An 11,960-nucleotide genomic window follows, 5' to 3' on the forward strand; every position below is an offset into this window, starting at 1 on the left:
AGGTCCCCCAACCTCCCTGGTCAAGTCCTGGGATGTGTAGCTCTGGGAGCATCTGTAGCACTAGGGGTCTACATTTCTGGTCAACTAGATGCTCTCCAGTCCCTCAGCCAACCTCCCCACCTCCTTGGGTCTGCAAGCCTGCCGACCTCTCCTTCCCTCCCGGGAGGCTGGTCAGACAGACAGACTTGGGTGAGAGCCTAGCCCTGCCACGTTCGCTGGTGCTGATGACTCTCCTCTGTGAATGTGGTGTCGTCACGTGCAGCCCAGAGCCCAGTGCCAGCTCACCATCAGCACTCAGTGCACGATGACTCTCCCGGGGGCCATGACACACGAACGCCCGGCGCTGGGCCAAGGCAGCGGGAGGCCACGTGGCCCTGCTGTGGCAAGCCAGCCTCAGTGTTCTTCTCTGTGAAATGAGCTCCTACATACAGTCGGTCAACCAGGGATGCTAACGTTACGCACGTCGTCGTGGGGGGTAGGGAATGCCATCGGTCCTTTTTTAACCCATGGTGAGGTGGGGGAGTAAGAAGCAATCCCTCTAATTATCAGAAACATCACTAGTTACTGTCGTGATGTTTACAAAGTAGTTGTAAGTTGCTCTGCAGCCCCGCCGACACACTCCAGGGAGCTGGTAAACAGTAATTACGTGGCACTGGATGTGCATAAACAGACCAGTGAGCTGGGCGATAGGACGGGGTTGATTTCAGGCTTCTAGACAGGCAGGGAGCCCCTGCGTCCCCAAGCACCCTGCATATCCTCCGGGTATCCGAGTCTCCCGGGCTACCCCTCGTAATTATAATGGGTCCTCCTCCATAAGTCAGTCCAGGGCCCAACAAGGAGTCGGGCCAGTGTGGGTGCTGGGATTGCGCTTGAAAGTCCCCAGGCTGCGCTGTGGATTTTCAGAGCTCGGGCTCCCTGCACTTGGTCCGGAGGCATTCCTCCACCTCATCTGACACGAACCCGGGTGCCCTCTGATCTCTCAGGGAGGCCCGTCAGTGTGAACGGAAGCTTTGCTTACTGGCTACACCGAGGGGGCTGGGGGCTGCCCCCTGCTCTGCAGACACTGGGCGCATCGCAAGAGAGCCTGCCAGGAAGGGGTTCATTGGGAGGCGGGCTCGGTGGCCCCCGCAGGGAGCGCTCTGCCCAGGGGTGACTGCTGCCCTTCCCCTGCCCGGGCCCAGGCGTCCCCTGGAAGCTGCACGTCTGGATCGAGTCTCTGAGGACGTCCTTCTCCCAGTCTCGGTACTCGGTGGTGCAGAGCCTCCTGCGGGATTTCGGCTCCATCAAGGAGGAGGAATACAACGAGGAGCTGGTGACCGAGGGCTTGCAGCTCATGTTCGACATCCTCAAGACCAGCAAGGTGAGTGTCTCCGGGCAGGTCCCTGCCCCAAGCTCAGAGAACCCAGGCTCCAGAGCCCACGGCCCCAGCAGACCATGAGACGGACACAGAGACGGACGCATAGGAAGACAGACACAGGGACAACTCCTCCCACGGACAGATGGACACAGGGACCTTCACACACGCGGGTGGTTGCCCACCCCACACGCAAACGCGCACCGCCTGGCTGCAGAGGCCGTGGATCTGTCTGGGCTGGAGCCCGGCCAGAAGAGCGATTTGGGGAATCAGTGTTGAAGGGACAGGCCTCCCTCACCAGGCCACCTCCAGGAGGAGCAAAAGGCAGCGGCTGCTCTGATCCTGGCCTGGACTTCTGAAGTTGGCCCGATGTAGCAGGAGCTATAAACAGACGGCCACAGGATGGGGGATTGAGCTCATGGCCCCTCCCTGCCTCTCCCCCCACAGAACGACTCTGTCATCCAGCAGCTGGCTGCCATCTTCATGCACTGCTACGGCAGCAGCCCTATTCCCAGCATCCCTGAGCTGCGCAAGACCCTGCCGGCCAGGCTAGGTGAGGCCTTCCCCACCGGCCACCCGCGCTTGCCAGGCCTCCCTCCCCTGCCCTCCCCTCCCCTCCCCTCCCTCCCCTTTTCCTCTCCCCTCCCCTCCCCCCTCCCCTTCTCCTCTCCCCTTTTCCTCTCCCTCTCCCTCTCCTCTTTGGCCTGGCCTCAGTTTCTCTGCTCTCCACATTCCCCACCCCATCTGCCCCCGGCGCACATGTAAGAAACCCCTGGGGGCTCCTCAGTCACCCCCTCTCCTTCCCTACTGGCAGATCCTCACTTTTTGAACAACAAGGAGATGTCGGATGTGACCTTCCTTGTGGAAGGAAAGCTGTTTTATGCACATAAAGTCCTGCTGGTGACAGCTTCTAACAGGTAGGCAACCCGGATAATGAAGTCTCAGCTGCCGGGAGGCTGGGCAGCTTCATATGGATACAAGGTGATGGACAGGATGGAGAAGAGCCTCTGCCCCCCACAGGGAGGTCACAGAGCGCGGAGGCCCCATCCGCCCCACGGCGGGCATGGGACAAGTTGACAGAGGGACAGTCGAGATGGGACCCAGAGTTCTCCAGGAGGAGCTCTGAGGCTGTATTCTTTCTGGCCAACTTGCTGCCTTTGATTATTAGAAAACATAAATGTTCTGGCATGAAAGTCAGTTTTCCAGCCACAGGCGTCACAGTCACTCATCTAGGGGGCAGCAGGGACAGAAGGGGCCCAGCCCAGCCGTCTGGACGATGTAAAACGTCACTCGCCAAGAATTATTTTGAGAGCACGGCAGTAATTTCTAAAATGCTCCTGTGCCCTGGTGGCCAGTCAGGTGGTGGACGGTGCCGTTGCCACGTGGCCATGGAGTGAAAGTCACGTTCAAGCCCCGTCCTGTCTCATCTCCTTGGCTCCAGGTTCAAGACACTGATGACCAATAAATCAGAGCAAGATGGCGACAGCAGCAAAACCATTGAGATCGGTGACATGAAGTACCACATTTTTCAGGTATGTGGACCTCAGTGCTGCACGCTTCTCAAGGGATGCCCCCTCCCCCCAGGAGCCCCACCCTGGCTTGTCCGTCTTGGCGGGAGCAGCCGTGAGTCGGTCATAATCTTCCCCTCCGTCCCCAGTGCCTTCTGTGTTTTGCTGAATCTCAGTGGTCAGGTTGGAGCATCTAGGTTTTTCCCAGGCAAAGGTAGCCGTTCCATTGTGACTTTGTAGCTTCAGAGCCTGTCTCGTGGGCCCTGAGCTCTAACCACCGGGTGAGGGGTCTGGGCAGACTGACAGACGTGTAAGGACAGGCGCACAGCACACGTGCAGCATGTGAGTCCTTGCTCCCCGGAGTGAGCTCCTAGAGTACAGGCGTTGCCTGCGTGCTTGTTGGGAATGCAGAACCTCAGGCCCCACCCCAGACACCCCACATTTTAACAAGACCCCGGTGGGTGGAGGGTGACGTGCGCGTGCGCTGGTGTAGGTCAGTCACTCCTCGCGAGCATCGGACCCCAGCCATGCCGGCCAAGCAGAAATGGCTATGGTGAGCCCATCCTGGGTGTGGAAGATCAAGGTCAGGGCTTTCGATCTCTAAGCTGCCGAGAACCTCAGAGGCTGCATAATGGAAACTCCACAGGCTGGCCACCAGCAGGCGGGGTCTACAGGAGGAGGCTGGCTGGGGTCTACGCTGAGCCCTGGTGGGGAGCTCCTTTCTCCAGTGATCTCCAGGCTGCAGGCATGACCCTCAGGGGCTGAGACTGAGGCCAAGAGGCAGCTGGTGGGTGGGTCCAGGACCTGGCCTTGCACAGGACAGGCTTGTGACTTAACGGGAGAGATCACAGCCTCACAGAAGCATTAGGAGCCACCATCCACAAGGGTTTGGTCCCCCTCATGTTCCCTGTAGTCATTCATTTAGCATTTAGTCACTTACAGGCACCGTGGAGACAGTGGTAAACGGGACAGGGACCCTGCCCTCCACGAGACAGGGTTGTGAATTAATGGTATAGGTGTGGTGGGGAAGGCACTGGGAGAGCAGGACGGGGCATCTAACCCAAAGCTGCGGAGGAGGAAGTTTCTTGGAGGACGAGAGCAGCCAGCCAGGTATCGGGAGCTCCAGGTAGAGGAAGAAGTGCACGCAGGGTCTGAAAGCCAGAGACCACGACCTGTTCAGGAAATGCCCTCTGGCCTAGTCCCGGCAGCGATTCAGAAGAACATCCAGAATGAGGCTGAAGCTGCCCCCAAGAGCCACAGCATGAAGGGCCTGAGCTTTAACGCAAGGACAGATGGACGCTACTAGGAGGCCACCGTCATCACAGACACTTAGCCAGGCGTGGTTCCAAGTGCTTTGCCCCTGTTCTTCAGTTAAGCTTCCCAGCACAGTCCTAGGAGGTACAGGTGTGTTATCCCCTCTTGGTAGATGAGGGGTCACAGGCACAGAGAAGTTTGGTAACTTGTCTAAGGTCACAGAGCTGAGAAGTGACAGAGCCAGGATTCAATCTTAGGATGTGTGGAATGGTCCAGTTTGCATTACCTCACTCACTCTGGAGGGTGAGGAAGGGACCGGAGGGGGCGTGACTGCAGCCAGGGGACCAGATAGGAGGCTGTTGAGAAATCCAGCTAAGTGATGATGGTGACCAGGTAGTGGCAGCAGGATGGAGGGAAGTGGGCGAGGGGAGAGTGGATGGAACTCGGTGACTCATCGGGGTGGAAGACCCAGGGTCTGGCATGGGGTGTCTCCCCTCCCCCCTTTTCCCGTCCCTTGAGCCAAATTCACTGGGGAGAGGAGCAGCTCTAGAAACTTACTTGGCTAAGAAGCCCAAAGTCCAGGTGAGTTGGAGCATGAGGTGGGGTCAGGCTCTGACACAGGAGGTGGGTCTGAGAAGGGCAGAAGGGATTGGGCGGGAGTCGCGGGGGGGGGGGGGGGGGCACACGTGTGGCTCGGGTGACCGCTGCCATCAAGGCTGCATTCACTCAGCAGGGGAGGGTGCCTGTTCCGGGACAGGCTGGGCAGCCCTTGATGACTTCTCGGGGTTGTCACGAGGGTAGACGGGGACAACAGGTCTAACGTCGGGGCACACGTGAGCCTGGGCATATTAGCCTCTGGCCTCGCCCCATGGGTCTTCTGGGGACAGAGCTCTGCCATCACTGGTGGGGAGCCCGAAGCCATCAATCCAGGGCCGGTGCTCCCTAAAAAAGCCTAAAAGTTTCAGAGCAGCCCCCAAACATCTCATTGGCTCTCACAGCACAAAGAGAAATGGCGGTCATTATTTGTTTTCTAGAACAGGAAACAGAGGCCCAAGGAGAGCTAAGCAGTGCTATCATCCAATAGAAAGATAATGCAGGCCACACAGGTAATTTAAAATCGCTTAGTAGCCACAGAAACAAAAAGGAACAGGTGAAATGAATTTTAATATTATTTAACTTAATATAGCCAAAATAGTGTCATTTCAACATATAAAAAATTAATGAAATGTTTTACATTCTTTTTTTCACACTAAGTGTTCAAAATCCAGCTCTGACACAACACGTGTTAACTCAGAGCAGCCACGTTTCAAATGCTCAAAAGCCACACATGGCCAGTGGCTATTGCATTAGCACCGGTCTAGACACTTGCCAAGGTCACTGCCGACTAAACCCAGGCCTTTGGGGGAGAGCCCTGCCATTGAGACGTGGCTCTTGACCCCAGGCCTGTCCCTGCAGCATCAGTGGCCTCCCTGTGGTCACATTCCTGGTGGCCCACTCTGGGCAGGAGGAAGCCTGGCAGCCCCTGCAGCCGGTCCTGACAGCTGCTCACAGGGCGGCCAGTCCAGCCCCACAGGCTGCCCGCCAGCAGCCCAGCTCCCTCAGCCAGCCTCCAAAAAGGCAGTTCCGCTCTGACTCCTGTGGACTCGTGTGCATTCAGGTGACCTCAGGGAGATGCCTGGGCCTGGCCAAAACCAGCTACCAAATGCAGCAGGAGGCTGCCTTCCAGGCCAGGAAGGGGAGCTGCAGGCTGTCACCTGTCTCCGAGCCTCTATCCCTGGGCCCCTTCTCACCTAGGGGCTGCCCTGAGGCCATCCCTTAGCAAAGAATCCCTGCAAATGTGACCTACCCCACTCTCAGCCCTGGGCGTTCAGGGCTGTCCTGCTGGTGCTGTGGTCAGCACCCACTCAGCTGCATGGGGATGGCAGAGGAAGCCAGGTGTGGGCCCGGTACCACCTGGAGCCGTGGGACACATGGACACATACGTGTAACTGTAGGATCGCCACGTGAGCTCCAGCGGGGGCTGGGGAAGGCCTTCGGGGGCCCCCGCTCCTCTGAGGCGGAGAGACTGATGTCTCCTGGACAGGCCTTGGGCCTGGATGAGGCTGGTGGGCCCTCCCCACTCCCCACCTCCCCCAGGTTGGGCTCCTTCCCTCTGGTGCCGCTTCCAGCCTGGGGGCCAGTCCTAACAGAGCCTGACTGTGCTGGCTGGAGCCATGTTTACTTACACACTTGCCAGCTCCTTGCTGGGGCCGTTTCTTCAGCCAACCAGGGAGAATCATTTTTCTTTTTCCAACTGGGAAACTCCCCAGTGTCCAGCATGATGGCAGAGCTTGTAACTCAGACCTCAGTGGAACTAAAATATAGCCTCCCTCCCCACAGGCCACCTCATGTGGCGTCCCAGGGCGCTCTGCTCCCAAGAATCCTGAAGGTCCTGGGCTGGTCAGCAAGGTGACCTCTGGACCAGATCCCTGTCCCAGCTCTGCAACTTACTTTCCAGGAGGGAGTCGGGATCTGGCTGTCACCTCCACATGGAGGCCTAGCACCGACAGGGAGATCAGGAGTTGGGATCCTGAGGGTGGCCCGTCAGACAGTCACCCCCTCAGAGCCCCACCTCCCCCTCTCCCAGCCCCAGACTTAGAATTTCGGTAAAAGGAGAAACGAGCGGCATGGTGCCTGGTGGTGAGCTGGAAGGGTTCTGGGGAGGGGGGTCAGCCCCCCTCCCTGGCCTCAGTTTCCCCAGCTGTGAGTAGTATCTGCCCTCCTGGGCTCACAGGTCTGTCATGAGGATTGAAGTGAAACCACTCTGTGGAAGGAAGCTTGCCACACGCATTCCAGGGAAAACACAAAAATGTCTGACGAGAGTCGGGGGAGGTGCAGATGTCAGCACACAGAGGTCAGGGGGCACCAGGAGGCCGGCAGCGGCTGGAGTGGCACTCCAGGGGTGCCGGGTGAGGACTTCGGTGCTGTGGGTCCATCTGGCGCTCACACCGGGCCTCTCCTCCTTACAGATGATGATGCAGTATCTGTACTACGGGGGAACAGAATCCATGGACATCCCCACCGGCGACATCCTGGAGGTGAGGACCTGGCCGGTCTGCCCGGCCCCAGGGGGAGGAGCAGGGAGGCCATGAGCCTGGCCCCCAGTCCCGCCATGCCTGTGTCCCCGGCCTGCGACATCTTCCAGGTCTCAACCCCGCTCTCAGAAACACAGCACTTGGAGAGATGAGGAGGGAAGGAAGGTGGCCTCTGTAAGGACCTCCTGGTTCCCTGCTGGTCCTTGCTCTTCTGGCGACGGGAAGCACCATCCCAAGAGAGTGGGAAATTGTGCACCCACGGAGCCCGGCCTCCCGGGCCACACCTCGGGGTTAGAGAGGGCCACCCCTGAGGACGGAAGGCCCAGGAGGATCAGAAGGCAGCGAGGCCTTCCCCTCACCAGGTCACTGCTCAGAGAACGGACCCGCTGCTGGCCGTGCACCTGGCTAGAAGTAGATGAGCAGGCAGCTTGTAGTTGAAGGCCTCCTGACGTCAGAAATCCCAAGCAGCGTCTGTCACCCATCCGGTGCCACCCGAGGTGTCCCAGCCAGTACGTAGAGAGCCTAGAGTAGAAATAAATCTAGGCCGCCAGACTTGACTGGCAGCGGGGGAGGGCCCTGGAGGTCGGGAGGAAGCGGAGCACACAGCACAAAGCAGCGGTCTGTTCCGTGATGCCTGGGCCGCAGACCTGGCCATGCATACCCACGGCCTCCTTTGCCTCCTGCCAGCTGCTGTCAGCTGCCAGCTTGTTCCAGCTGGACGCCCTGCAGCGGCACTGCGAGATCCTGTGCTCCCAGACCCTGAGCGTGGAGAGCGCCGTGAACACCTACAAGTATGCCAAGGTGAGGAGCCCTGATGCCCGCCAGCTGCCTCCCAACACACACTCTGCTCCACTGTTGCCTGGCTAGAAAATGCAGGTGGCCAGGCAGCTTTGAAGGGCACTGTAAGTCCCTCTGTGGCCTGGCGTCACTGCTGCCCAGTGGGGCAGCATCGCAGCCTGGGAGCTGAGCTGTGAGCCGGGTGGATCTCAGTTCCCATCCCAGCCGTGCTGCGCCAGGCTGTGAGACCTGGGCCAAGGAGCTGAGCCTCTCTGAGTCAAATCAGCTCCCCAGGCACTACTTGATCTTCTTCCCGGCACGGCCCTCCTTATTCTTCCTCCTCTCAGCAAACGCCATGGTCATCTGCCACATCTAGAAACGCTCCTGAAACACATCAGCAGTCCCTCCCCTTCCCTCCATCTCCATTGTCCCCTCTCGTGGACAACTGCTGCCCTGGCCTCCACACTTCCTGGCTTTCACCCTGCAATCCACAAGACTCTTGGAAAAGTGTAAAGACCGTGTCACTCCCCCACGTAAACCCTCCAAAGGTTTTCCACTGCAAACTAAATAATCCAGCCCTTATCTGTCGCCCATTACGTGGGCCCCAGGACCCTGTCCACATCTCCCCTTCTGATGCCGCCCCTCTGCCTTCACCCAGCCACGCGGCCCACGTCTCTCAACTCATTCCCACCGCAGAACTCCTGCGATCACTGTCCCCTCCCCTCCGGTAAAGCTCTTCCCAAGCCCTGTTGATTTCCCCAGGCCTCCCCCAAGTCACACACCCCCTCTGCCCCTTCACCCACTCTCACGTCCTCACAGCACTGACCACAGTCTGTGGTTTCCTGGCCTGGTTGGTTCCCTGGCTTCCCTGTCTTCCTGAACTGGAACATCAGCTCTGAGACAGCATCACAGACCTGGGCCTCGAGGCCTGTGCCCAGCACGTGGCCCAGAGCGGGCACTCCATATTTGTTGACCTGAAATAGTTACTGAGCGTTTACCAGGTGAACACTCGTGTGCTGGGCCTTGTGCTGGACATACCACAGTGGGCAGTCCCTGCCCTTAGTGAGGGAGCTGCCAATCCAATAGGGATGACTGGCATTCATAAGCCATCACCAGTGGGACCTAGGCCAAGAACAAGATTTCAGGGATGTTCCTGGTGGCACGGCTGGGATTTGAACCCCGATCAGTCTAACCCCAAGGAGAGGCTTATGGAAGGAATTCAGATAAGGGGCCAGTCACCCCAAGAGATAGGACATGCCTCCCCCAGGTTGAGGCTTGAAGCTGGGCCTTAGCCCATGGGTACTATTTGGAGGTGAGGGTAGGGGGAGGTTTCAGGCAGGGCTGTGCTGACATAGTGGGTCTCACCCCCTCCCTCTCCCTGCCCCACAGATCCACAGCGCCCCCGAACTGGCCCTGTTCTGTGAGGGCTTCTTCCTCAAGCACATGAAGGCCCTGCTCGAGCAGGACTCCTTCCGGCAGCTCATCTACGGCCGCAGCAGCAAAGTGCAGGGCCTGGACCCCCTGCAGGACCTGCAGAGCACCCTGGCGGAGCGCGTGCACTCTCTCTACGTCACCTCACGTGTGTGATGTTGGGGGATGGCTGGCTCTGGGCCAGGCTCTGTCGCCAGGCATCCTAGCGGGTGGGAAGGGCCGGGAGCAAGTGCTTCCCGGGGTGCCTGGGCCAGCACGTAGCCGGGGCCTGTGGACACGCTGGGGCGCTGCTGGGTGGAGGCTGGTTACAGGCCCTCTTGGAGCCAGACCTGGGCAGGCCCAGAACTAACCACTGGCTCAACCAGTGATGGGCCAAGGGCAGGTGTGGCCAAAAGGTGGCTCTTCCCCCAACCCCTCCCCGACACCTACGGCTCGCACCTTGAGGGCCGCCATGCACTCACCCTCATGTGATCCTGATTCAGCTCTGCTCGACACAGCTTCAGATCGTGCCCTCCCCCTGGGGCCTCAGGCAGCTCAGACTGTCCAAACTGGGGCTCTTCGGGGGTGTGGGCATCCTTATGAGTGTACAGAACGTATGTTCTGTCTGGGCCCCGGGCCATTTCAGTCAAAACTTGGTATTTTCCCTCAATGTCACGTCCGTAAAGGCTGCCCGAACCCTGAACTTATCCAGGGCTGTGCCTTTGAAAGACGACGTGGGCCTCCAAGGGGCCGGGGATCGTGCACAGAGGGTCACTTGGAGTCCGTTCTCTTGGTGTCTGGCCTCCTTTGGAGTCGGGGTCGTGCCGGTGCGGGGGGAGTCGCCGTCCTGCTCAGAGAGTGGTTGGCAGAAGGCAGTTCGTTCCCCTGAACGCCTTTAACGCTTTTGGTCTGAGCCAAGAGTGGCGTGGGGTACAGTGGAGGAGCCTGGTGGCCTCAGCTTTTGTTGCTGCTGTTTTCAGGGTCGATGCTGAAATCCCAAGCCTAGAATTAGGCTGCCTCTGTGGGCTCTGGGGGCAGAGCCCCAAACGGCCCCCCTGGTCCAGTTTCTCCAGTGAAAAAGTCCTTTAATTTGGATTGGAGAGCAGGGCCCACACTTCCCACTGGGAACTGCGGGTCTTAGGGATTTAAAGGACGGGGCAGGGGTGGAAGGGAAGGACTGGGAGAGGAGGCCCTTCTACTTCTTCCCCGCTACCTGCCCCTGACATTCTGCAGGCTCCAGGCTCCCCTGGGGTGGAGACACATCGTTGGGCCTAGACCCTTGTCGTATTTATGGGCCAGACACTGGGGGCACCTTCTGGACAGCTTGTGCTGGATGTCGCCTTCAGCTGTCTGGCCGTACCTTAGAAACTATTTATTCACCAGAAGCCCCAGGCACTTTAGGAGGTGTCACTTCGGTCACCTTGAAAAACCCCTGGGGGCTTGCAACCGTGGAAAATATTTTCAACTAGCTGCTTGAGCTGGATGTACAAAGGAATAGGCGTTATTTTATTGCTGTAATATTGTACGATACTGTAACTATCTATTAATGTTGTCACTTATTGTAAATGTACTATGGTTTTATTAACAATAAACACTTGTTAACAATGACCTTGGCCTCATGGCTCCTGATAGAGGGTTACCCAGAGTTCAGAGCTGGGAAGGAGCCCATTTAGGACCAGGAAGAGAACCCAGAGCTGATTCCCTGGTTACTTGGGGCACTCATGTCTCAGAGGGAAAGAACCCCTGCTGGAAGCTGTGCTGTGGCCACCTGCCAACCCCTGTCCTACCCTATTTAGTACCCGAGCCTGGGTCCAGCCCTCACTGGGCCTTAGTTTTCCTGTTCTGTCAAATGGGGTAGGTGTGTTCCCATTCGTTAAGCACTTAAGTGCCACTGAGCTGGACTGGAAGGACGGGAACACAATGCCAGGAATAAGACAGCTGTCAGATTTTTCACAGAACTGGAACAAATAATCCTAAAATTTATATGGAACCACAAAAGACTGAGAATAGCCAAAGCAATCCTGAGGAAAAAGAAAGCAGGAGGCCTAACCCTCCCAGACTTCAGACAATACTACAAAGCTACAGTAATTAAAACAACATGGTGTTGGCACAGAAACAGACATATGGATCAGTGGAACAGAACAGACAGCCCAGAAATAAACCCACTCACCTATGGTCAGTTAATCTTCAACAAAGGAGGCAAGAATATACAGTGGAAAAAAGACAATCTCTTCAGCAAGTGGTGTTGGGAAAGCTGGACAGCTGCATGCAAATCAATGAAGTTAGAACATACCCTCACACCATACCCAAAAATAAACTCAAAATGGCTTAAAGACTTACTTAAATATAAGACATGACACCATACAACTCCTAAAAGAGAACATGGGCAAAACATTCTCTGACATAAATTATACCAATGTTCTCTTAGGTCAGTCTCCCAAGGCAACAGAAATAAAAGCAAAAATAAACAAATGGGACCTAATCAAACTTAATAAGCTTTTGCAAAGCAAAGGAAACCATCGATGAAACAAACAACCTACAGACTGGGAGAAAATATTCACAGATGATGTGACCAACAAGGGC

General features: G+C 57.3%; 1 protein-coding gene across 4 annotated transcripts in view; it reads left to right on the forward strand.

Moving 5' to 3' along the window:
* ABTB2 (ankyrin repeat and BTB domain containing 2) overlaps positions 1-10,985 on the forward strand; it is a 182,074-nt gene extending 171,089 nt beyond the window's left edge. For 2 of the 4 annotated variants that reach the window (XM_027115049.1, XM_027115050.1), the window contains exons 11-17: positions 1,182-1,360; positions 1,802-1,907; positions 2,133-2,271; positions 2,796-2,886; positions 7,125-7,193; positions 7,878-7,991; positions 9,357-10,985. In XM_027115049.1, coding sequence (XP_026970850.1) covers positions 1,182-1,360; positions 1,802-1,907; positions 2,133-2,271; positions 2,796-2,886; positions 7,125-7,193; positions 7,878-7,991; positions 9,357-9,554 — 896 coding nt within the window. In that variant the 3' untranslated portion in view covers positions 9,555-10,985. The remainder of the gene's footprint in view (positions 1-1,181; positions 1,361-1,801; positions 1,908-2,132; positions 2,272-2,795; positions 2,887-7,124; positions 7,194-7,877; positions 7,992-9,356) is intronic. The other 2 variants (XM_027115052.1, XM_027115051.1) reach the window with 2 other exon arrangements.
* The last annotated feature ends 975 nt before the right edge of the window (positions 10,986-11,960 follow it).

Source organism: Aethalodelphis obliquidens, unplaced genomic scaffold (genome assembly GCF_003676395.1).
Source record: "Aethalodelphis obliquidens isolate GAN/ISIS:26980383/991018 unplaced genomic scaffold, ASM367639v1 scaffold14, whole genome shotgun sequence".
In the NCBI taxonomy this organism is placed as follows: Eukaryota; Metazoa; Chordata; class Mammalia; order Artiodactyla; family Delphinidae; genus Aethalodelphis; species Aethalodelphis obliquidens.